Source organism: Aphis gossypii, chromosome 2 (genome assembly GCF_020184175.1).
Source record: "Aphis gossypii isolate Hap1 chromosome 2, ASM2018417v2, whole genome shotgun sequence".
Classification (NCBI taxonomy): domain Eukaryota; kingdom Metazoa; phylum Arthropoda; class Insecta; order Hemiptera; family Aphididae; genus Aphis; species Aphis gossypii.
In genome coordinates, this window is record NC_065531.1 from 61,209,913 (window position 1) to 61,237,569 (window position 27,657).

The window sequence follows — 27,657 nt, forward strand, 5'->3', positions numbered from 1 at the left end:
TAATATTATGAGATTAAACAATTTATTATTGTTCACATTGAGTTGCCAGCTTTCGTACATAAGTCTATAAATAAACTCATATTTTTATCACGGAGCCAAGGAATAACACTGTTACATAATTTCAGTGGGTTCTGTAGTTCGATTCTGTTGAAACTGCCAAAATTAGTGTTTATCAAAGTTTCACATTTTTCAAACTTTTCAATTTGACATTCATAATTTCCCATGGCATAAACTTTATTTATGAATGTTGAGTAAAATGTTTTTTTTGGAAGTAATTCGCCAAGTACAGTACATAATACATAATTTTGTAATGTGATTGAATCCGAATAAAATTTAAAGACATAACGAAGTAATTCCCATTTTGAAAGATTTGTTTTGGAAAACAATTTTGATTTTAATTGATCGTTATTAAAACAAATACGTGTATCCCAACCTAAAAAAATATACATACCATATAAAATACTAATAATTACTTATTATTATCTATCAATAATCGTTAGTTATAAGTTATAACTCATAATAATTATATATTTATACGTATACATATACATTTGTACATGCTATATTATGCAATTGTGTGAAATACCTACTGAAATTCTATTTATTATTAATTAACATATAAAACAAAATAATAAGTAATAATAAATATAATATAAATACATAATAATATACTACATATTATACCGCAGGCCATATAAAAAATAAGTCTTTTTGTTAAATTGCTGTTTGTAAACTACCTATTATATTTCCCAAAGTTTTATTGTTTTTATAACAGCAGATAGGATTTTTAAGAACTACAATCATTATACCCACACATTAATAACCATTAATCAAAGCTCGGAATTCTAGGCATTTCACGTTTGCACTTTTGTTTAGAAAATGTATAAGTATTGAAATTCTGGTACGATAAAAATTCGATCCAATATCCAATATCCATAATACGTAGATTATAAGTACCTACAACAATTGTTGTTGCATAATTTTATGTATCTATTTGTTACCTATTTTTTGTAAGTATTCGCATATTTTAAGTTGAAGAACTTTTAAATGTACCTATATTTCATAAATTTAACGAAATAATTTTTATTTTTTACAAATGAATAGTCCAACAAGAAAAATATTAGATATAACATGACAACCATAATTCTACATTTTATATCTTTTGACAAAATAAATTTATTTATCAATCGCTATTTTAGAATTACTTTATTGTATTGAGAAATCATAATAGTAATCACTGACCAGCCTACATTATATAATGGCTATACCTATTTATTTTTATCATTGTAATATTGTATTATCTTTTATTATAAAGTGATCATTTTATTATTATTATTTTTTTTTTATGTGTGTATTTCAATTAATAAATTGCATATTTTCCAAATTTTTACTTTAAACAATTTAATTAAAATTAAATTTTTATTTTTTAATGATGTTTTTTTAACGCCTGTATGTGCGCAATTTGAGTACATTTTAGCGCCTATAAAGTTCGCCGAGCCCTTGGTAATAAGTAGGGCGGGGATTTAAACGCCCTTAAAAAAAAAATGCAAAAATGACTTAAAAAACTAAAAAAATGCATTTAAATTATACTTATTATAGTTTAAAATTGGAAAAAGAATTTTATTTTTATTTTTATTGTATGGTATTGTTACTACAGTATTTGTTACTTGTTTAGTTCTGGACGTACTAATTGATTATTAATTTAGTAATATATACGCTTAGCGAGGTCTAGCTATATTATAAAATTGTTATCGACGATAACTTGTAGTGTTAAATATAGGTACCTAATTTATTATTCGTACCGTCGGCGGTTTTCTGAAAGTCTCTGGTTAATCGCAACAGTTTTGGTAATAAATTGGGGAAAATGCTATAAAAACAGTAAAAACTTAGAGCATGCACTAAAATCGTCAAATAATGCCCTAAAAATTACTTTAAAATCATCAGTATTACCTAAAACACATTTTATACTTACGGGCCAACGTTTTTCAGAACACCAGAAAAAATGATGTCTTACATCAGATAGGTTCTCAAACTGTGGGTCGCGACCCAAAATTGGGTCAGGATTACATTTTTGGTGGGTTGCGTTATATTTTTGTATTAAAAATAAATATATATATTTTTTGTTGTAAGTAACTGATTCACTAAAAAAAAAGATCATTCATTGTTATTGTGGGGTTGCCAAATCTTAAAAAAAATCCAAAATGGGTCGTAAAATAAAAAGTTTGGGAACCTCTGCCTTACATAAAAATCCCAGCCCCAGTAATAACTAATAACCATTTACTTATTTTATTTTAATAATTTATTATTTTTACAAAAAAAAAAAGAGCAATAAAATTATTATAACATGTAAATTGAATAAGTAAGTATTATGGCCTTATTATATTATAATAGTATTATATTTATTTTATTAACTGTATTATACCAGTGAAGTTGAGATTATTTTAAAATTGTTGACTATTGTATTACATACTAGATTTATTTTATTTTACTAACAAAAAGAAAATATGTAAATATTAAATTAAATTGAAACATCACAAAAAATATTACATTATAATATTAAATATGTAAAGTATTTACTTATTGTTACATGTGATTTTTTCGTGGTATTTCGAGCTGAACTGTATAATATGTACATTATTATTTTACCGACAAAGGTCTTTGATAGAGTTTATAAAATTAATATAATACTATATAATAAGACGTAAGTCCATACTTATTCAGTTAAAATATTACCTATAATAATTCTATAGTTATTTTTTTTTGTACAAGCAATAAATTACCATTAAAATAAGTAAAATGGTTATTACTGTTTAATGATTATAGTCTATAGACTAAATAGTTCTTAAATGAAACAGCTGTTCTTAGTCTGATGCAATAAGCCTGATTAACAGTAAGCCGTTTGGAAAAATAATTAGTAGTTCACCAACAGGTTACCCAAAGCAAAGAGTCTAATCATTTCGCAAAAAGGTTAAGTTTCCATAATGCTTACGACATATAATATATATAATATAAATGTCACATGTTATATTATAATAGGTACATATTTGTTTTGAATAATTAAAAGCATTACACATGATTGCATAATATAGTATAGTTATTAGTTAATATACAATAAGTTTAATACAACTATATAATATTATACTTTTATACATAAGCCAATAAGGTATAAATGATAAACTAATAAATATTTATGATTTATCTTATTTTAAAGGCAATAAAATAGATTATTGTAAAACATAGATATACTAATATATTATGTTCACGATGTTCAGATTAAATAGGTAACTAAATTTATAAGTATTTCATAATGTCACGGGATTCACATAAATATAAACAGAAATTTTAGGTAAATATTACAATAATCTTTATATATATATATATAGATAGGTACTTACCTATATAATACAGTTAATATCAAAACAAATATTGTAGAATTTAGAATCAATGTTACCTAATAAATAAAATTATTTGAAAAATGTATTTATGTATTATTTAGGTACCTAAACCTAGGAAATAGATATAGATCAGCGGTTCCCAAGTTCCCAACCCATGGGCCACGGTACTGGACCGTGAACAATGTAATAATGTTAAATATTATAGGTATATATTTAAAATAATATAATTATATATTTTTGTTACATACTGTTACATATTTGGTACTTAATAATATTTAATCAATATTAACTACAGTGTACAATTAGCGGTATCGAACGTATGAATGTAGTTTTATCTCATATTATATGTATTTTATAATTATACAATATGTATATAGACGTGCTATTAGTGGGCCTCAAAGATTTTTTTACAAAAGTGGTGGTCCGCACAACTAAAAAGGTTGGGAACCGCTGGTATAGATTATATTATCAGTCGTCTATGCTCTATAATGGCCATGTCCGTTTTCAACCAAACCTAGGGGTACGGCCCTTCACTTTTCGGTCAAAACAAAAAGTTTGATAATAACAATATCATTTATTATAATATTTTAAGTCTTTATGTAGAACATAAGAAAATTATTAAAAATATAAACTCATCTATAAAATGTGTTCAATATAATATTAACATAAAATAATATATCATTTTTATCAATAATTATTTGATAGAAAATAGAAAACTCTTACAAATATAAGAAGTATAAAATGTTGTAAAATAAAATATAGAAAATTATTAAGTTTTTAATAATTTTAGATTTATATAACTACAAGTTAGCTAAAAATAGTGAGTATAGAATACACTGAAAGGAGACTATTCTTTAAATGATACCAGAAAGAAACAGCTGTTATTATAACACTGATGTATGCTTTGGCGAAATTGAAGAGGAAGCAATCACAAGAAAAAGAGTAAGTAGAGCTTTACTCACTCTCCTACCATATTCAGTACATGTACAATGTACATCCGAAATGCGATTGATATAATAACAGAAAAAATAAATATGGATGTAAAGATGAATGACAGAAAAATCGATACCTATGCTGCGGTTCGCAAACGATATATAACAGTATTAGGTAGCTGAAACGAAGGCAAAGGATGCTGAGATGTATGAAAGAAACTCTGCTCAATGAAATGAACATGAAAATTAATACGAAAATACCAAAGTTCGTGTATGTAGCAGGAACAATTATAATAACTAGGCAAGAATACATCTACAAAACAATCAAGTAATAGAGTAAGTAGAAGAGCTCATATATTTGGAAAGCATATTAACTCGTAAGTGAAGATGGCAGAAGTAAAAAACAAGTAATAAAGAAAATATGCCAAACTAAGATATTATTTAATAGAAAAAGAAGACTTTTTACTTCAAGAAATATAAACATACGCACCAAGATAAATCTTTTGAAGACATACGTACAGAGTATAACGTCGTGTGGAAATGAAATTTGGACAATTTCCAAGAGGAATAGAGAAAAATAAAAGCTTTTGAGATATTATGTTACAGAAGAATGCTTAAAACAAGTAGGACAGATATGGTAACAAACGAGGAAGTAATAGAAAAAAATGTGTGAAAGAAAAACTGTATGGAATAGTAGGTATCAAGAAAAGGAGAAATTAATGGATTGGATAATGGACATGTATTGAGACATGGTGGGTTGCTGAGATTAATTATAGAAGGTAAAAGTACTAAGGGAAGACCACGAATAGAGTATATACAACAAATAATAAATGACCAAGGTTATAATTCTTACGAGGAGACTAATAGGTCATGTAGACAAGGTGATCATATAGATTATAGATAGATAATAATTGCTACAAACCAATCTCAGAATCTTGGTCGAAAAGGGAATCAACCTTTTTTTAAAATTTGGTCGAAAAGTGAATTGGCCGTATCTATATACCTAATTTTAAATTTTAATAATAATAATCCTCTTGTTGACTTCTGAGATTATTATTTATAGGGATATAAATAATAATAGGTATATGTACTCATATAATACAGAACACAGTTAAACCTTTTAAAATATGATTCGTATAAACGAAATTGCTGATGATCAACCTCAACAATTTATACCTAAACCTTATACTTAAGTAAGTTATTCTATTGAAAAAAATCTTTTACCTTCAGTATAATTTGGTTCATGTTTGTGGTGCATTTTCCATAAATCTACAATGGGTGGAACAATTTTGTAATGCATCATGACATATAACACTAGCCAAATTAGGGAATAGGTTGAAAAATCATCAGATAAGAGTTTTAAAGAAATAGCCCAATGTTTTACTGCAATAACTACCCAACGTACTCTTTCATCCATGGTTAAATATAATCTAATACAAAACGTATAAATTAGTTTATGAAGTATTATAATATTACATACAATTCTGCAATTATTAACCATAAAATATAAAAAGGCGAAATTCAAAATTTTTTATATACTAAGTGGAGCAATGAGTATATATAATTATATTATTGATTCTTATTTTGTCTGTCGTTACTTGTCACGTTTTAACTTTTGAAAAAAAAAATTAAATCTTCAATTTTAAGGATGGCTTCTGCCGTTACTGGTTTTTAGTACAAAATTAGATCTAGCAATTCGTTTTTATTTTTGGGTCAAAAGCAGATATTTTTAGGCTTAAAATATAAACTAACCACAAACATCGAATAATAGGAATTCTTTCCGTCTCTGTTACTTAAAGTTTGAGAAAATCAATTTTGTTGTTTAATTGAAAAATCAAAAGATAAAAATGCTAAAACTTGAAGTATCGATCCATTAAATATTTTTGCATATTTATAAGAATTTGAAAATGTCAAATGCATAATAAAACCAATTACGAAAATCCTACAAGAGCTCAAAATAAAGAAATATTGTGTATTTTATCGACACTTAGATCAACTCAAAAAATTATGATGATTTATTGATATATATATAACTAGTATAATATACTGCTCAAAAATTGTTTACATAATTGTCATACTTGATAAGTTCCGAGTTAAGCACAGATAGACCACTCCGGAAATGCAAATCACAATTAAAATTTGTGGGATCGTGTATAAAGCGCACAATTGGTATTCGCGTTTCTGTAATAATTTTCAATCCAATAAATTCAGCTCTATTCGCTGCTTTAACAAATAAATCAATAAGTTGTAGTTGTCGCGCGTAATTGTCTGCGATTTTTCCTGAAAAACAATCACCTAAGATACAAAAATAAATAGTAAGGAACTAGTGAGATACTATAAGTTTGAATTCTTAAGTATTATATTTCACACAGCTATATAAGTACTAATAATACATGTCTACATATAGGAATACCATATGATTTATATAATTTATAAAAACGCATTGCATTTATGATATTTTATTCTACTATATATATTATATATGTTACGGATAATGTTAACTTCAACCCGTCAATAGACAATATTGGATAATGTTTAAAGTTATAAATTAAATAGACTATAGCATTTTTGTTGACATTTTAAACAATAATAAAGCACCAGACTACGAAAGTCTAATATTTAGGTGTTAGGTCTATCCATAAGTTTACCCTAACCAACATTGGAGACAGTATGATAGTTTCTTTACTGGATGTCGACAGAAGACGAGCAGACCCAAGAAACATTGTATTATTTATATTTGCAGTTATGTCATCTATTGAGAATGAGAAATTTTATAAAATTGGCAATAAATATGGTACTTTGTCACAGTTATACACCAGAAATCAGTTTAATGTTATCTGTTATCTTTAATACAGTTTGATGCATGCAGAAATATTATTGAGGGAAATTATGGGTCTAATATCAGACGGTGGCAGTCAAGAACAAAAAAGGTATTCATGGCATTTATGCATTGGGAAATGTGACACACTGACACCGATCGATATGTAAATAATCTAGCATTTTGTATAATTGAAAATGTCATAGAAGCATGCCATATAAATATGTAATAATAAAGGATAACGCATTAACACACTAATTCTAAACTTAAAAATTAAAATATAATTTCAAAAAATAAATATAAAATATAGTTTCATATTGTATCATTAGTAGGTTAGGTTATTAAAAAAGAAAAATAAACTCAAATTAATAATATTATGTATTGTATGGTAATTACTAAATGCATGTATCTAAAATATTGTTACTAATATATAAATTATAAATCTACTAGCTGAAGAACTCAGCTTCGCACGCGTGTAGATTTTAGTGTTAAAAGTATTATATTACAAGTAGAGCCGTAGAAGTTGTCCTTAGATTATTGTATTAGGACAACTTCTAAGTAATACATTAGTATTACTATTATTGTTATTAATGAGATAACCTAAAAATAATTGTTTTTGAGTACTTTTCTATAAAAAGTTCTAAGGTCTTAGGATGTTTCAACATTACTGAATACTGAGGTTCGAGATTTACAGAATTGTATACTTTTTCTGATAATATACGACAGCATCGAGAATAATAGTCTTGAACACATTTACTAGGAGCATGAATGCCAGAATAAGTTATAATTTATAAGTATATGAGTAAAGATTCTGATTTTTTTGCCCTTTCTATAAAATTCGACCAAGAAAAACCTTGTTCATTTTTATTTCTATTAAATACCGACTAGGCGATTTTTTTTTCTATTTTTACTCCTTTTTAATTTTAAAAATTCTTTCTTAATGAGTCTCTACATCATAAATTCATAAAATGAAACTACTACCCAAATTGTATACTTAGTATTTAGTTCTGAATAAATGAATCAGAATACATTATTTTATTTACTATATAAATTAAAGTATTAAATAATATGTTCGATATTCATTATTTATAATTATCAGCTTACCAGTATCGAAATACAAATCTACATCACTATCGGCATTCGCAATTCCATACACACGAGAACCAAAAATATAAACTTGTCCAGTATTTTCCACACAGTTTTCAATGGAGTTCTTAAGTTTGTCGAGACATTCTTTGACCACTGGATCGTTGTTTATTAGGTCGATTGACGATATCAAACATTCAATTTGATGACAAAATTTGCTTTTATCGCGAAGCAACTCTATGTAGGTATAACAAGACAATTTGAAAATATAGCACTTAATAAGTTTATTATGTATGATGTATCGATAGATTTAAATCAGGTTTAAGGTTATAATAATATACAAGTTATGTAACATATAAAATATAAATGTAATAATTACATAATCAATAAGAAATTAATTTCATGAATTGTTCAAATATAGGTACCTACTTAAATTCATAATAGTTATGAAGGCATTTGCTAATATATTATTATGCCAGAGGACTTTTAATTTTCTCTCTGTAGTTAAACGTATAAAATAGACAAAACACTTTCATGAAAAATAATTTTTTATGTTTTCGTGTTATTTAGAGTAAAATTATCTATATTACAAAAGAAATATAGTAAATAGAGTATGGCATATCGGTTAGTCTAAATATTGTTTCAAAACAATTTAATATCCATTTTAATTTATGAAAAAAGTTTTAATGTTAGAATTTGAATATAAAATAAAATAATAACAAAATATAACTAATTATAGTAGGTCATACAACCTAACCTAATACCGAATCTTAATAATTTACAAAAAGTTAAATAAAGAATTAATGTTTTATTATTTTATAATTTATAGCACCGGAGGATAAAGTTGCTAATCTAACTTAACTATATAGGTCTGTAAGTAATTACTTAGTACTTATTTTCCATCTTATAAATAAATTATAATATGCATGTTTCTAAATATGTCTAAGTGTCTTAGGATATATTACCAAATATTGAGTTACAATAGTTAAAACAATAGAAAAATGAATGTTAGCCACCGCAACCCGTTGTTTATACCCACCATTGTAGTCATTGGATCAAAATTATAAAGGGATTGAAGGGTTAAAAATACCAACCAATAAAGGAGATCATTTAATTGTCACACATGCTGGGTCATTTTGATATGGATTCATTGAAAGCTAAATATTAGTTTTTAAGTGCCAAGCAAGGACTACCATTCGGCAATGAATTTAAATGTGTTTAAAAAATGGTTTATAGATATGCTTACGCTTCTTCCTAAATTGTGCGTTATTTTTATGAATAACGCACCATATCATTCCACGTATATAAGCCACTATCAAAAAAGCAATGGTCGAAAATCTGAAGTGCAGGATTGTTTAAGAATACAAAACGTTTATTTTTCACCATTAGAGACATACGCTAAACTGCGTGAACGACTTAAATTGTTAATACCGTCGTTTAAAAGGTACGAGTTAGATGAAATCCCGAATTATGTGGACCATGATCTATGAAGTAATTCTACTGTACCATTGCCAATACAACCCCATCGACCTGATTTGAGCACAAGTCAAAGGTGAAGTGTCAACAAAAAAAAACATAACATTTAAAATGGTGGACATCGAAAAACTAACAAACGAGGCGTTGGATTCGGTAACAAAAAGTGACTGGGAGAAATGTGTTGAACATGCTGAGAAGATTCAAGATGATGACTACGGGAAGAAGTAAGTTATTGAGAAATAATTTTATTTGTTTTTGCATTCATATCTGATGATAGTGATTTTGGTACTGACGAAAACAGTGAAAACGACGTTGTTACGTTTATTTAAAAATTGTTATTTGATTTATTTTTAACTATTAATATACATATTATGTAAATTTTTCTTTACATTATGTACATAATTTATTTGTTCGTGTACCTACCTATTATAAAAAAAAAAATTGTTTGAGAAAATAACCATGTAATATGTAATGTAATAAAATTAAAATTAACTATTCTTATAAAATATATGATAATATTTTTAAAAAAGCGGGCTTTTAGTTTGATGATATGATAAACACTTAAGAAAAACTGCCGCTTGGTGCATGACGGGCCAGGTTAGGTTAGGATTTTTCGTGTCAGTCATTGATATTGATATTACCATTGCCTAATACCTATACATATTTCTAGAAGCGCGTAGGTACTGATTACTGAGGGTTTTGGCTCAGTGGAAAAGCATGGTTATTGCATATTGTTTAACCGGGCCGACTGAAGGAGGATTAGAAGAGACTTGGCCAAAATAAATATCCTTCTGCTTTCACGCCGAAAAATATGTATACATAATTTTTTTTTAAAATATCAAATCAATATTGTAAATTATTATAATATAAATAGGTATAAAGTAGAAATTAGCATGACGTATAGTTTATATAATGCCGGGCTAAATAAATTAATACTTTTAATATTGTTTATTAGTGACAATAACCTATATTATAAAACCATTTAACGAAGTTTTTATACTATGCCTAAATAGATTTATTTTGATAACCGTTTATTGTATATTGGTTTAGTATAAAGTTTATAAATTTACAAGGATCAGCCCGGCGGCCTTAGAAAGACTGCTGTCTAATAGGACTATTCTCACTGTCTGTCTGTCTCACTCGGCTATATTATATTATACTCTATCCAGCGAGAGAACGCGCCACGAGCTGACCAAAATAGGTTTTTCTGCGCATCCCCAAACGTCACCCTGCCATAGGGAAACCGATATCGATAGCAGAGAGATGCAGGAGAATGCGCAGAATCGGCGCGTTCTCTCGCCGAACAGAGAGTACTTCGATTCAGTTTATTTCAATATTATCCTTACCGTGGAAATGATCCATATTAAATAATTTCTTCGTCACTTAAAGTATTAATTGATTTTATGATCAAAAAAAAAAAATATATAATGTAAGTAATAATTATTGTAAAGTATACAAACTGCCACTAGGAAAGAACATTATGATATCTAATGACTATTATTTATTCTATACTATTCACGCAGATTAACCCTCTGACGATAAAATTATTTTTTCACAGTAATACACTATACAATACATCCAGAGCGAATCGTTTTTACCGAAAAAAACACACTTTTTACCATATCATATAGTTATGGTGAACGTCGCAACTCGCAATCACTCTATATGTATGTAAATTGTATGTAGTGTGTACTATCAAAACTATTATGTAAATACATATATTATTATGATTATTATTATGATACAGATTGTACAGTATAGGCAACCAAGGTTTATAAATAATAATATTAAAATTTATAATAAATTGTCCATAAACGTTGATAGGCAACATCTATACAAAGATTTGCTACATTTTTTTTTTATCTTACTAGTCTAGGCTATTACTGAATAGTTTCTTCAATCAAGCCGACCATGACGTATTATTACGTATCCTTCCATCTATTGTGCTTATTGTATATGTATTTTATACACATTGTACAAATTAAATAAATGACAAAACAATTAGATTAAATGTGAGACAGGGAAGGTTTTAATGTATAATTTACGTCGTATTTATGGGGTGTTGGGTTCGAACTACAAACGCGTCGCTCATTTTTTTGCATTATTTTACAAAACTTTTTACCCTAATCCGTCGTCATTCACGTGGTAGGTACTTATATGTTATACAGTGAAAATTAAAATCTTTGTCACGCATATTCTATGAAACTACTCATCCGATTATCTTGATTTTTTTTTTGATGAAATAGTACATTGCTATAATTAGTAGAAAATCGAGTTATTAATTTTCTAAATAATCGAAAACTATGCACATAAGTCATAGTAATAATTATTTTCTATCCGTATTACCTACCAATTATTAGTTAACTATTAGAAATTAGTATTTTAGTGAATATACCTAACTGATTAAGAATAACCGTGCAAAACTTTTCCGTTGTTTTTTATTCACAGTGTTCACGCTGTTGAAACTTTTTGATCCAAAATTAAAAGGAAATTAAAAATCTTTGGGTCGTTTGACAAAAAAAAATTAATAATAATTTAAAAAAATGCTGTTGTTATATTGGACGGGACAGCTATGTAAACTGTAAAGTTGATATTTCAAAAATATCATCTATATTCTATACACTATACACCAAATCAGATAACCCCAGTGACGAATTTACCGTGAGGGGGAGTGTAAGGGGTTCCCCTCAAAAAAACCAAAATCTTTTATAAGTATAATGGTTAGAACAAAATAAAAATTACTTACTAATAACTTGTAATTTGTATCATAAATATATTTTAAACCCTCCACCCCACCAGGAAAAAATCGTATCTACGCTACTGGATAACTCAAACTATGATTTATCCCCATAGCATTATACTAAATGTTAGCATTAGGCGACTATATTTTAACACGGACACATTTTGTACGGGAAACGAAATGCACGGAGATAACTAGTTGAAATATACTATAATATAGGTATATTTTTTTTGGATACAATTATAAAAATTGAGGGGTTTTAACTAATTAAATGAGTGCGATTTAATGTATCAAAAATGTATGGGTTTGTCCTGTATTTTATCGCAAGTACCTATGTGGTTTAAGCCGTTTTAGGAGTCAACGTAATAGGTATAATGCTGGCAATAGGTATAACTTATAACCGACGAGTTTCTCTTTTAGATTCGTCATTTGTGCATGCGTGAGTGAGTATACTTGTCGCACTTTATAAATAAAAACGCGGTATTAATATTCAAGTATAGATCCCATATTTTTTGAAACATCATGTCATCATGACATACAGAACATAATAAATGGCAGTTGTATTTGATTCATCATGCGTATAAAAATTCCAAGCTTTATATTATAGTAAAAATCAATATTAACTCGTTGCAGCAATACACATAACACAAACAGGAATACTATTTCTCTTTTCGATATTCGACAATAGCTTATTATTTGATAAATTCAATAGGATTGTTTCGTGTAGATACCTACCTAAATAATTACATCGAAACACATAATTGTTGCAGTGTAATTACTATTATCGTACTGTAGTTTGTAGTATAAATACTAAATAGTATACTAGATAATATAATATCATTGATCGTTTATTATAATATTATTCAACTATTTATCCTTTTTAACACGAACCTACTAAAGTTTTGTTTTCTAAACAGATTTCCCTGCGATAGGTATTAACATTGATTATAAATTTATAATCAATGGTACCTATTAATTAAAATGAGTTATAATTCTAATATGCTGTGTGCCTGTGTTAGATATTTTTTGTAGGTAGGTATATTATAACAATATTATATGATTGAATATTAATACCTCGTTTATATTTATAAAATACCTAAATAAGCGATGAATATATGCAGATAATAAATCTAAACGAGAGACTCGTCGCCAATATATGCTTAAAATTGTTTACATAGGCAAGGTAGGCTATAGCTCCTCCATCCATAGTGTATGATCCAACATTTTTTCAAATAATTTATATTTTAATAGGTAATGGTGTAGCACTGATTAAAAGATAATTTTTAACGATTGGATCCATAGATAATAGAAGGTCATCTCCTTGTTACCCCTTGTTTGCCATGGTTACAGAGGGTGCTGCAATAATTTATATTTATTAATAGTTTTGTAAAATAATGTATGATATTCTATTGTTATAATAAAGATGGTGTTGGTTATAGAATATTTTAATGATTATGTACGGAATAGGTAATATTAGGTTCTAGAACAACATTTGTATTTAACTGTATTCTGTGATAAATATTTTGTATCTAAAATATTAGTATGCGTACAATACAACAAAACCATAAATCCACAGCCCTCGTATACAACTTTTGCAGTATTATTATATGTATTATTAATATTAATTCAGTTTTATACTAAATTTGTGCTGTCTCTTATATGATAATTGATAATTAATGTAGGAATTACAGTATTTATATGTTAAATATTAATTAATATCAAATACAATTTAGATTTTCTAATTTAGTAAAACACATAAACATACAACAAATTTTAAATTTTAAATTTATAATTTTAAGTATAATTCATTGTTAAATTTACTCTAATACATTTTACGTGAAGGATAGGTAATAAAAAAAAATAAAAAAGTTAATATGCATTTCTAAAAAGAAATAGCAAAACAAATTAATGGATAATTTGTAAATTGAAAATAAAATATTATTATTAATAGTCATAAAAACAGTTATTACTAAAATATATACAATTATATCTATATTTAGATCAATATTTATAACAAAAATAAAACATGATAAATATATTTCTGAGAATATACTTTTTATTCAGGTACCTATGTAATTATTACAGCATTAAAATATTTCTTGATACAACAAATTTAATATAAGTTAAAAAGTATTAAGATTTATAATTTATATTAAAGGTTGTCATAAATACCATACATATAAAATATAAATTAATATCTTATCATAGCAAGCAAAGCTCTAGAATTAGTAATGACTTTTTTTGATACTTTTTTAATTAATTTACGTTTTTTTGCATCTTCTAATAAATCAGACCATACTCGTTCTCCCTATAAATATAAATATACATAAATTAGTATAAAAATACAGTAGTTGTAGAAATCATTTCCATATGGAAGAATTGAATTATTGTTAATAATATAATTATTGGAATAAATCTTCTAATTTTTCTTTTTGTCTGGTATAATAATTTTTTAGTCATGCAATTTTTAGATGCAAAATCAAATTTATTTATTGGGATCGACAGTTGAGTTCATTGATTTTATAAGACAACTGTTTATTAATATTAAAAATAATAGAAGCTGGAGATTACTAAATATTTAGGATTAACTTTAACACATCTGGAGGATTACTAAAACTATTGTTTCCTTATTAAAAAATAAAAATATTTTTATGAAAATAACTCACTCTCAAAGACATAAAGTTTCCACATATTATTAATGATTGCTTAGCACGTGTTAAAGCAACATTTAAACGACAAATATCATCCATAAATCCAACTCCATTAGTACGAACTGTTGAAATCAGTAACACATCACATTCACCACCTTGAAATGAATCTATTGTATTGACATTTATCAGATCTTCCTTTAAAAATATTTTTGTTAGTAGACAATTAATATAATATACAAAATTAGACTTCTTACTTATTCTTTAACAATACGTTTATTTGCTCTCTCTGTTTATGGTAAGGAGTTAAGACTGCAATTGATAGTGATTGACATTCCGAATCGAGTAAAATTTCTACCAAACTTACAATCATATATGCTTCACCAATATTTAACTCACTAAAGGAAAATAAAGATTTTTGATTAGAACATTTTTAAAAATATATAAAATATATAGAATACCCTGTATTATCTTGTTGGCTTTCATGTTCTAGGATCATATATGGCTGAAATGGTAGCTGCTTTCTCATTTTGACAGATGGTGCAGTTTTAACTACACCTTTATAAAAGTATGTTGATGGAAATAAGCAAATTTCATTATGCATTCGATATTGAGTATTTAACATTGTAACTGGAAAACTCTTTCGTGTGGGGCGCTTATGTTCAAACCATGTTTTAAGCCGTTTGAAAAGAGAAATACCAAGGCCATTATCTTTGGCCACCTAAAATTTTTTAATTTAAATATGTTTTATGTCGTCCAGGTTCAGTAAATTTGTTGACTTATTGGTAGAACATTTTAATCATAAAATTACTGATTTAATTAATAGTGTTAGTTAAATATTTACTATTTCCAATAGCAATTATAAGAAAAACAAAAAAAATTAAAATCTGGATAACTAACGGACTTTTTATTTCATTTAAATATAGACAAACATTATATAAACAATATTTAAAGCCCCTTCTGATAAAAAAAAAAAAGCTCATTGTTTATTTTACAATAATCTTATTTCTTTATTGCGTAACAATATGAAAACTACATAGAGATTAATAAATGAAACTTCATACTGTATTAAAAAAAATGGAGAAAATTATTTTATTAATTTAGATTACTTAGTAAAAATAAATATTAGACTTAAAAACTTTAAGAGTAGTTTTTTTTTAGCTTTAGCACAATCGGTTTATTCTTATGGTTCATTGGTATAGGGTTGTATTTATTCAAGTCACATTAAAATTTTAAATATAATTATAAATTCTTTAATTAAAATTATTTTAAATAAACCTAGATTAGATCCAACAAATTTAATACATTATTACTGTACTGATTTTAGTATTCCAAATTTTAATTTTCTTTATATATGTCAAACTTTATTATATATGTTTAAAATTAAGTCCATCATTAATGATTATCAACCATCACACACTTATAACACATGATTAAAAAATAATAATAACCTCTATGTTCCTTTTAATAACACCAATTTTGGTAATTAAAGTCCTATAGTTATAGCCTTATAGGTATATTATTATTATGTAAATATAACATTAAACATTTAACATTTCTCTTTTGCTAATTTTGCTCAGTATAAAAATTATGCACTTAATGTTCTATAAAAAATATATTATTAAAATAAGAATATTAATTTAAAAAAATCAAACAAAAACTATAAACAAGCAAAATTGAATTATACATTTTATTTCATTTATGTAGGTAATGAATGTATTAATCTACTTAACTTACCTTACTCTTTACTAATGGTTGAAGCTGTTTATCATCTCCAACCAAAATTAATTTATTAATACCAAGTAGTAATGGAACATAAATTAGAGGTTCTATAGATTGTCCAGCTTCATCTACTATACAGGCAGTAAAATGACAACTATTCAATGGCAAATAATATAATTAAAAAAACATAAAATATAAAACTACTACTCAAATATGACAAAAAAAAAATATATATATTTTATTTACTTAATATTTGAAGGCTTGAAGGTATCCTCCATTGTTTTAGAAAAACAGGAGTTCAATGTTGTCACAATAACTTCAGCATTTAGGAGTATTTCATTTTCAAGTTCTTTCTTATTAGTATACATAAACAAATTATTTGTTTGACCTTGTCGCTAATTAAACAATCATGCTAAATAATTTCAAAATTTAAATATTATAATAATAGCAATATATTTATATCTTACATTTGCTTCATTTAAAGGATTTTCCATTCTTTGTTTGATTATAGTATCAAGCATTACATCAACAATAGGTGAATTAGGATCATATTTTTGTCCACTACCCACTCGTATCACATCAAATTGTGTTTCACCTGAAATAATTAATCAAAATTTCAGTAATATTTTTATTCTATAAAATAAGCAGAAACTTACATTTTAAGTCCTTTTTAATTTCTACTATTCGTCTTACTATTACATCAGCAGCTTCATTAGAAGGTGCACATACAAGAAGTTTAGGTTTAGTTGCAGTCTTGATCAATTTGTTAGACATCAAAGTTAAAATAATATTACAAATAACATTAGTTTTTCCTGTACCTGGAGGTCCAATTATCAAACCTACATTTGGTTCTACAGAATTACAAATTGTTGTAGCCATTTTTACAGCTTCTTTTTGACTATTGTTCAATAATAAACTCTAAACAAAATTATAATCATAATAAACATAAATTAATATAACCAGTAGATTTAAAATATTGTGTTATTTAATTTACATTAATGTTATAATTTTTTAAATTAGCTTTTGAAGAATCAATACTGAAGTTATGCAACTGTGGAGTAATGAGTGCCTTGCATAGTGATGATGTTGTCACATTATTTAAAGCTTGAAATAAACGCAATTCCGAGTGTAAATAAAAAATATCCTAAAAATGAATAATATAGTTTATTAAATTAGCTACTATTTTGGTATACACATTGTATCAGTTTAATAAAATTAACAATAAAAAAAGGGTCAAATTCTTTTCCTAACAAATAATATATACATTGGATACTTATATTGTTTAGTATTTTTAAATACATTTGAAACCAAACAACATAACAAAATTTATATGGAAGTAAATAAATTCAATTAAATACATTTATACTTATGTTTTAGCTTTATTTTGGTATTCAGTTAAATTCATACCAAACAATTTAATGCAGTTATTTTAATAACATTTTTATAAAAATGTAATTATTAATTTTTGATTTTTTTTATATCTTATACTTTGGTTTGTCTTTAGAAAACATACAAAGATTAAAAATTGGGTATATTATTTGTATTATAAATTTTTAATCAACTTTATTCACTTCAGAAAGTACATAATATATTAATAATGATTAATTTTGAATAAATTCTCTAGTTTTTACCATTAAGTGAATATGTGTTCCATTTGGAATATTTTCAGTCTTTTTTGTCACAATAAGTTCTATGTACAGTTGTGAATTTGAGTGGTACCCTAAACAATTAATAATAACAATATATTTTTATGCAAATATTTAATATTTACAATTATTTACCAATTTTTTTTGCCATATTAACATAAGCAAAAAAAATATTTTTAGATTTCATTGGTTTTTTATTTTTAACAACATTTGTTTCAAAACATTCTGACTGTACTATAACAATACATAAACATCCCTTAAGTGAACTTCTTGATCCCGATAAAGTTTCAATGTTCTTATTCGTTCCTAAAGACAAAATATTATTATCTATATCATATTACATAAAAGGAAAAATGAGTGTGATTGTATTTATAGACTCAACAAGTACAAATCTGATTTAGAAAATTGCACAGATTATTCTTAGAAATACTAAGAAAATACTATAGAAATAAGTAGTTTGAACCATGTCAGATAAGTGAAACTATATAAAATATTTTTTATATAATTTGTTAATTACATGTGGTATAAATCAATTTCTGCAAGCCAATTGACAAATTGGCAATTAGTATACTTTTTTTTTTATTTGCTTATATTGTTTGAACTTTTTAATAATTTGTTTATTTTATTTATTTAATTAAGATTTTTTTGTTATAAATAGTTCGTATAAGACTTAAAGGCCTTACAAATTCTATAACACACACAGCAACTTTTCACACAGACTGTAAAGGTAAATCTAACATTAGGTTAAATTTTTAATACATAATTAATTTAATACTAATAAGTAATAATAAACCATTAAGTTATAATTTTACTGTGTGTTATTGATACATTATTTAATGAGTGCTCATTAAATACTATCATTTAGATCAGGAGTGGCCAGCCCATGGCTCATGGGGTACATTCTCTTGGATAATTTATAATTTTATAACACGTCTGATTTATCGCACTTTTAAAAATTTTTTATTTCTATTTTTTATATTGAGTCTAAGTCTAATATGGAAATACCTATATAATTTTGTATGCAGCCTACAGGCCAAGCATTTTTAAAGAGACCAAAAAGATTATTTGGATTGGCTGATGATCTAAATTTTAAATCTAAGCCATCACCAGCCATCATAGATAATGATTCAAAGCTAACATGTTTTAATTTATACAACTAATAAGGTTATTTCTTTATCTATTTTTAGCTAAAGATTAAAACAATTAATAACAGTGGATGTTATTATATATTCTTTTTTATATAAATTAAATTAAATTGATGCATATTATATATTATAGAAAATAATAATGTTACTTACCTATACATTTTAAGCACCATAATGGCTGACTAATAGATTTTAATGCTTGTACTGATGAGGAAAATTCTTTATTAACAGATTGAATGTCAAATGTTGGGAGAGGTAAATTTCTAGATAACATAAATCACATTAAAATCACTAAGATATAATATATACAAATTATAAATTTATATACTAACGTTTTAAGGAAGACAAATTAAAACACTAATTATCATAATTTTTAAGGAGAAATATTATCCAAAATATAAAACAATTCATAAATGTAACAACTACTGAATACTGATAAATGAAAGTGTTACTTATATTAGTGTTTTTCAATCTATAGATAGTGTTATGATAAAAAATTTAATCATTGAATATTTTTAATAGGTTGTTGTTCATAAACTAATAACATTAATAACAAGAAAAATGAAAAATGAATTAAAATTTAAAAATAATTTTTATATTCAGAAGAATTATGTATTCATTAATCAGTATTGCAAGTTGAAACAAAATAATAAATTTGCTTAAAATAAAATTGATGAGATTAAGAAATAAATTTGATCACTGAGTTATGGCATACTTGATTTTTTATTCATCCAATAAACATGTGTAGTTTGTGGATTTTCATAATAAAAAGGTTGGAGTAGCTGATGTATTTATCAAAATTAAATATACAGTTTTTAATATTATAAGTATGATAATTTTCATTAAACTTGAATTACAATACATCACAATACAATTTTAGAATAACTAAATGTTTATTTAAATAAAAAATTACCTTTTTGAAGATTTTTCAAAAATACATTTTTCCAAATCAGGGATTCTACTAAGTACCATATGATATGATTCACTTATTTTTGACCAAATTTCATAGAATAATATTGATTTCATTGTAGAAGAATATTCAGACGGAGTATCAAATTGTTCTCTCATTTTATAGATAGTTTTTACCAATGGTGGAGATGTATCAACAAATTTTTCCTCCTGTATAAAAATACAAAAATAAAATTAATAAAAACTTAAAACAAGAAGTATGTAAATTATTATTTTTAATGTAACTTACATACAACCACACTGCATTCCACTTACAAATTTTACTAAGTGTATCAAAAAAAACAAAGTTAATTGGTTTAGTAATTGTTGCAGTTGAAGTTATTTTTTGACAATTTAATCCAGTTTTGTTTTGAACGTCTTGTACAGGCAAATTAGATTTTGATGTACTTGGCATACAATAATCATTATTTGTTTTCTCTACTCTAGATACTCTTTTATTTATTTTTAATTTACTAATTGTCGAAGGGTTATCAATAAAAGGATCATTAGTTGATGGATTTTCATTTATTGTTTTTAAAAATTCGTTTGATGAGTTATTTGTAGCCAATTTTTTAAGTCTCATTTGTCTTTCTTGAATAATTTGTTTATTTTGATCAACAATTACTTCTTCAGCTTTCTTTTTATTACGAATTATTTTTTCTGATTTAGCTCGAGTTTTTATTATATATTTATTCTTTTCTAATAGCTTTGTTTGTCCCCTTTTACTATCTTTCATTGGAAAAGGATCAATAATTTTAGGGTATTTACTAGTGTACTCACTTTCACTATCACTTGAACTAATCAAAATACTTATATTATTGGAATTCAAGTTAGGTGGTATGCAAATTAAATCATCTTTATTATCACTTGGTATTTCATTTCTTTGATGTTGAATTGACAATTCTGAAAGGTTCAAATTATTTTCTATTTTTGAAGTCGATGAACATGATTGTTTCATGTATGTGTTTGATTTAATTTGTTCCTGTTTTTCAATTAAGTTGCTTGATAATTCTAATCCATTCTCATCATCTGACGAATAAACTACAATAAAACTATCTTCTTCATTGCGATATGTTCCTTGACTTAATACATTATTTATTGTATCAGGTTCGGTTTTTATTTCCACTGCACTAAATATATTATCTTTATAATGAGAACAGGAAGGTTCTATATTATTTGTAGGAACTATTTCAAGGTCTTTGACTGATATATTATCTTTATAATGAGAACAAGAAGGTTTTGTATTATTTGTAGAAATTATTTTGGGGTCTTTAACTGGTAAATTTTGGTCATCAGAATTTGTATTTGGCTTCAAAATAGCATCAACTAATGTTAATTGATTTAAATCTGAATGTTGTAAATTATTAGCAACATTAGGCAAAATTTCCAATGCATTTGAATTTGATAAATTGGTATTGGTAATTGAAAATGGTTTCTTTAATATATTACATTCATCTGAATCTGTAACTAAAAAATAAATTATTAAGATATTTAAAAATAAATAAAATGTTTTAAAATATTTATAATTTATGTAGTAGATTTTAGAAAATTTAAATTATATAGATATTATTCCTATTTTTTTGTAGTTCATACAATTCAGTAAATATCTTGTAATCTATATGATATTTGACAAAATCATCAAACACTATATTTTTTGAGCAATTGTAAACTCTGTCAGAATACTGATTAGATAAAAAGATCTAATGTAAACTTCAAAAGTTTTATTTTCTTACCTGTACCTAATGGGTACATGGAAACTATACCAATGTTAAAGCCCTTCGACTACGTTGACATTCGCCGGATCGGAAATAAGTAAGTGGCTTTGCCTATGTTTTAAATTATTGTTTTAATCTACCGAAAAAATTCCTGATGTACTTGCATTTACTTTAGATTTTTAGAAGCAATCATGTTCTCAGATTCAAAAGTAATTAAGTTTTCAAGTTACCGTATTGACAATTATATAAATAATGACACAGCTTTCCCCCCTTATTTATGGGCTAATCAAAGTGCAAATTTAAATCCAACAACAAATGCTTGTGAATCCTTTCATAGTCATCTAAATATCTAAATTTTTAGCAAATTTCTTATTGAATTTAAAACCCAAACAGATGTAAAACATAACAATATATCTGAACCAAATTAACTCAAAAATTCAAAAAAAAAAAAAATAATTTTAATATTAGAGAACACTATAAATAGTTATAAATTTATAATAATGGAAATATATTAGACTTATCATTTCAGTTCACAGTTTAAAATAATACTACATGCCTACATATTTTATGATTATTACTATTATTTATTATAATTATTTGACGTAATAACCAGTGCGATTTGTATCATTGATTTGTTCTGACAATTATTTTTATTTTTATATATATATTTTTCTATATTATGCGTAACTTTTTTTAATTACGGTTATTACATACTGTAAAAATTATGGTTCTTTTTTAATTACATAATATAGATTTTAACTGTACTTATGGCAAATTTTACATAAGCCCACATATTTTTACTAGTAACTCTAATCAGTGGTTATGATTAATAGAAAAAGGAATAATCATTATAATTTTTTAGGATATTTAAAATATTATTTGATTGTTAATTCTGATTATTGATAAGTATTACTTGTACAATATAAATCAGACCGTGGAGTGGATTAAGATTATTCACCTATTAACACAATAAAACTAACTTCTTTTTTGAGAAAAGCATACCAACTAAAACCAAATTGTTATAAAACATAGTATTATATGTATCTGACAGAGGTTTAAATGGAAAAAAATTCAATATTTTCTTCGCTCACTGGAGCTTTAGAATATCTGAACTACTTAGTTATTGATATTAATATATTATACTTAAAAAAACATACCTAATTTTGGAATTTTTACAGCAGTTGATTCATCATCCACATTTTCTTCATTGAGTACTTTTCTTTTATTATTCATTGGATTATTCTACATAATATATACATAATTATATCTGTTATATAATATATAACAACATTAAAAAAAAAAATTAAACTTACACATAGATTTGAAATACTAATAGCACGATCTACTTGATCAATATATTGTAGAACGACTCCTTCATCACCACTAGCTAACACAATCATATCTAAATCATTCAACTGATGTTCTTCAAATTCAATTAAATTTATATTGCCAACAATAGTCCCATTTGATGTCTGAAAAAAATAATTATTTCTATTGAAATTTAAATGAATACAAATTAAAATATAATTTTTTATAAAAACATGTCTAACTAAATTATGGAATTATTTCAAATTTATAGGTTAAGTTGGAATTAAATAATTAATAATTATAACAATAATAAAATAATAAGTACTTAACATTTTTTTAATAATATAGGTCCATTTTCACATTTCTTACATATTTTTTTAAATTAAATTTGATCATAAACTAGTAATAATTAGTTTTCTAATATAGTTTAAGATTTATATTATAAATTATAATAAAAAATGTACACATTATTTTTTTTATCTATTGTTCTACGATCTACCAATTGTTAAAAAGTAGTTACTGTTTTTACTTAAATATTGAAAACTGTTACATGATAGTCCTATCTATTAATAAATCATAAGTAATTGATGTCATGAATGTAATATTTTTAAATTTCTTTAGCATAAGGAAAAACTATAGAATTATGGAGAATATTAAAATTATATATTCTATACTTACTATTTGCAATGTAGTATCTAAAATGTAATATAGTACCAAAGTATAAAATTTAATATAACATTTCTTATTTATATATGATATGTATTTTGAGTAAAATAGTAAACTTACACCTAAATCCTTGATATATGCAATATCTTTGGATTCTTTTTTTTCAACTCGTAAGTGACAATGAGTTCTTGATACACTCAAATTTTTGAGTACAATATCATTGTTTAATCCTCTTCCAATAGTATTCTAAATAAAATAAAATACAAAAGATTGAACAAAAATAAAATGTTAATTTGAATAAAAGTATTCTGAGATATCATACTAATATCAATAGTATATTGAACTGGTTTAGGAGTAGGTATATAAAGATTTTTTAAGAAAAAAATGAAAATAAATTGTTCATAACAGAACAATTTGATTTAGTTAACAACAATTTCTAGTTAAATTTGTTTAATACATTCAGTATCATCTAGTACATTTATTTATTCAATTTTGTTGAAAGTAAATTTACTTTACAAATGATAATTCAATACTAATAAAATTAGGTTTATTTAAGCTGTATTAGATATAAAATAAAGAAGAATCTAGGAAATACATCTAAATAATAAACATCACACAAATTGTTTTGAAATTAATTAGTAATATTTATAAGAGCAGATAAAATGTAAATACGTACTACTCCATATTTAACTTGATGTACACTTTGAGAAACATCTTCAACATTTCGAAGACATTTAAGAGCACAACTAGGCATACTTTGTTCCATGTTTTCCATTTTTAAATCATTTCAGACACTAAAAAATAAAAATATCTATAAATATCTAAAAATCTTATTATATCAAATAATTTTTTTTTAATTTCTATAAAATACAGGTAGTAACTTAACTTACAATAAAAAAATATGATGGATTGCAATGGGTACCTATAGGCTAAACTATTGTAGTATGTTCATAATAAAAAGATATCATAAAATAACATCAATTTCATAAGGTACAGAAGTTATGAATGAGTTACACTTGAAACTTTTTAAAACTATTTTTTATCAAGTACTCACTGATCAGTTCTCATGTAAGTATTCACGCACCATGATGTAAATTGTATACATTTTGGGAATTTTGGATTGTTGATTGATATCAGTTCATAGAAATCGAAATATCATTTTCGAAAAATGTCTGATAAATTGATGATGAAATTAATATTATGTATCACAAAGTAAGATTTAAGATGATATTTTAAATTTTATTTACTTAACTCTTAGTTTACGAACTTAATATGAGAGTTCAGACTGTTCAAGATCAAGATTCAAGAGTATATTATTATTTATTATCATTATGGCGGAATGCCGGGAATTATTATCACTCCAGTGATAATTTATTGAACAAAACACTGTCTTAGAAGATAAATTAAAATTGTCTGACTTTTTCTTTTAAGGCCGTGGTCTGAACCTAGATCGTGTATACCATGGTAGATTATAATTTATTTAATTGGTATATACAACAACTACAACTACAACTCATGGCACGCGAGGAGTAGCTATACAGTAAAGTTGTATAGGTACGTCTTACTAACACGGTTCTTCTAAGACCGTACTTGCTAACTTGTTTTTTTTTTTAAACGAACAAAATAATAAAAAAATTGAATGATACTATGATAGTGATAAAATTTTATTTTACACAGTTGCCAGAAAACTACTTATTTTAAAAATAATAACAGAAAACGCCTAGGTTTTTTCCAATTTCTTCAATAACATTTTCAATGAATTTATAAATTTTAATGGATTTTCTAAGTGGCATTACTTTGAAGTCAATAGTCATTATTTGTATTCTCAAATAATTTAAAAAAATATTCTCACGTATTTAAGCATTTGTTAGAAAGCACTAAGAGCATTTTCGGATTTTCCTATACAAGTAAGTAATAAATTAACAAAAAAAAAAAAAAAAAACATTTTTAACAATAACAATTTAAAGTTAATATTGAAAATGTATTAACTAAATTCAGTTAAAAATAAGTTTTGATTTTAATTATCATTTAGGTTACGTCTTAATCACACATATAGTGTGATAAGTAACTTAATTTTTAAAAATAATTAATTACCTATTAAATATGTATTTTGTTAAAAACGCATAGGTACCTACTATACAATTAGGAACTTGTTTAGTTTTATAGCATAATATAACTGCAATGTTAAAAGAAATTATAGAAATAAAAATTACCTTAATAATTTGTTTGAATTTCAGTAAGTTGGTAATAAACACTTTTTTCACCTTATTATTTCTCATATTAATAATTAACTGAAAAGAATTAGGTAGTTGTAACTATTGTAGTAAATCAAAAATGATTTACTACCCTCTTATGTATATATCTGCACACACATGTAGATACATATATAAGGATTTGTATTATGAAGTAAATTGACTTACCCTTATCTGACTGTAGACTTGACAGCAATTGAATGCAGCCAGTGTAGAAAAAGTGGATAGGTGTGATGTTAACTCACTCAAATATAATATCAATTAAAATAAAACACAAATAATATAATATTTACATTGAATTAGGTAATAGGTTTATTGTTTTTAAATTAAGACACGAATAAGCATTTATTTTACATGAATTGGCTCTAGACGTATGTCCATCACCAAAGGCGCACGTAGGGAGAGTGATGTCGCGCACCAGAGCCCGATGGTTGATGGGTGTCTCCTTTGGCCGGTGGTGTAATAAAACTATACAATGGTCAAAGGACATAACAGTGTCTGATCACATATGTTCACTATCGAGTGAACAATTCACTGAACATATGTGCGACCACGCACATGCAAGGGATTATGATGACGCCACTATTATTATATGTGGCTATCATTACACTATCGATACATTTTTTTTCGTAAAAAAAAACACTAATAATCCATTACAAAAAAATAGTTGTTACCTTTAAAAAAAAGTTGATTTTGATGTTGGTACAACTGCTTGTTTAAATTTTTTTAAATTTATTGTTATACAAAAATTGGCTGTTTAAAATAAAGAAACCTGTCTTTTTTCTTTTTTTTTTAAATTCCATGTTATCGATCCATATAATCATTAAAAAACACCCCTGCACTTATATATTATTGTTTATAGGTAGAACATACTCGTATATTTGTTTTTATCCAATTTTTATGTTCACATAATAGGAATTGACAAAATCATGACTGGTCGTTAAAGATTAAGCGACATACTCATATTATGCAACATATTATATATTGTAATGAGTTAAAAATATGGTACATAATTATTATTATGAGATGGTATTTTAAATGTTATTTGTTTTTAATATAATATATCTTTAACTCATGACTTCGTAAGATAAACTACGGGGTTGGGTAAGAGAGTTTTTCCTTTTGAATAAATTAAAGTTCGGAAAATATCTATTGTATGA

General features: G+C 25.3%; 2 protein-coding genes across 7 annotated transcripts; both read right to left on the reverse strand.

The window, feature by feature from the left end:
* Window positions 1–3: 3 nt before the first annotated feature.
* Window positions 4–11,451, reverse strand: LOC114120379 (terminal uridylyltransferase Tailor-like). 2 transcript variants are annotated; one of them, XM_027982260.2, is made up of 5 exons: window positions 11,054–11,451; window positions 8,250–8,468; window positions 6,406–6,607; window positions 5,552–5,757; window positions 4–433 (listed from the first exon to the last, which is right to left on the reverse strand). In XM_027982260.2, exons 1-5 carry the CDS (start codon window positions 11,067–11,069, stop codon window positions 33–35), a joined length of 1,044 nt encoding a protein of 347 aa, XP_027838061.2. In that variant the 5' UTR covers window positions 11,070–11,451; the 3' UTR covers window positions 4–32. The 2 variants fall into 2 exon arrangements, with proteins under 2 accessions (XP_027838061.2, XP_027838060.2); XM_027982259.2 differs by having other exon boundaries at window positions 6,406–6,622; window positions 11,054–11,448.
* A 3,770-nt stretch (window positions 11,452–15,221) lies between these two features.
* LOC114120381 (uncharacterized) lies at window positions 15,222–26,794 on the reverse strand. Of its 5 annotated transcripts, none has more exons than XM_050199421.1 (17): window positions 26,666–26,794; window positions 24,922–25,039; window positions 24,366–24,491; window positions 23,585–23,743; window positions 23,429–23,513; window positions 20,807–22,023; window positions 20,522–20,727; window positions 19,762–19,871; window positions 18,599–18,769; window positions 18,449–18,537; window positions 17,812–17,961; window positions 17,474–17,735; window positions 17,285–17,412; window positions 17,064–17,212; window positions 16,833–16,971; window positions 15,557–15,816; window positions 15,222–15,493 (listed from the first exon to the last, which is right to left on the reverse strand). In XM_050199421.1, the coding sequence occupies exons 2-17, from the start codon at window positions 25,018–25,020 to the stop codon at window positions 15,349–15,351; spliced, it is 3,495 nt and encodes a 1,164-aa protein (XP_050055378.1). In that variant the 5' UTR covers window positions 25,021–25,039; window positions 26,666–26,794; the 3' UTR covers window positions 15,222–15,348. The 5 variants fall into 5 exon arrangements, 4 of the variants coding, with proteins under 4 accessions (XP_050055378.1, XP_050055379.1, XP_050055376.1 ...); XM_050199422.1 differs by lacking the exon at window positions 26,666–26,794 and adding an exon at window positions 25,300–25,527 and having other exon boundaries at window positions 20,807–22,017; XM_050199419.1 differs by lacking the exon at window positions 26,666–26,794 and adding an exon at window positions 25,300–25,527.
* Between the last annotated feature and the right edge of the window lie 863 nt (window positions 26,795–27,657).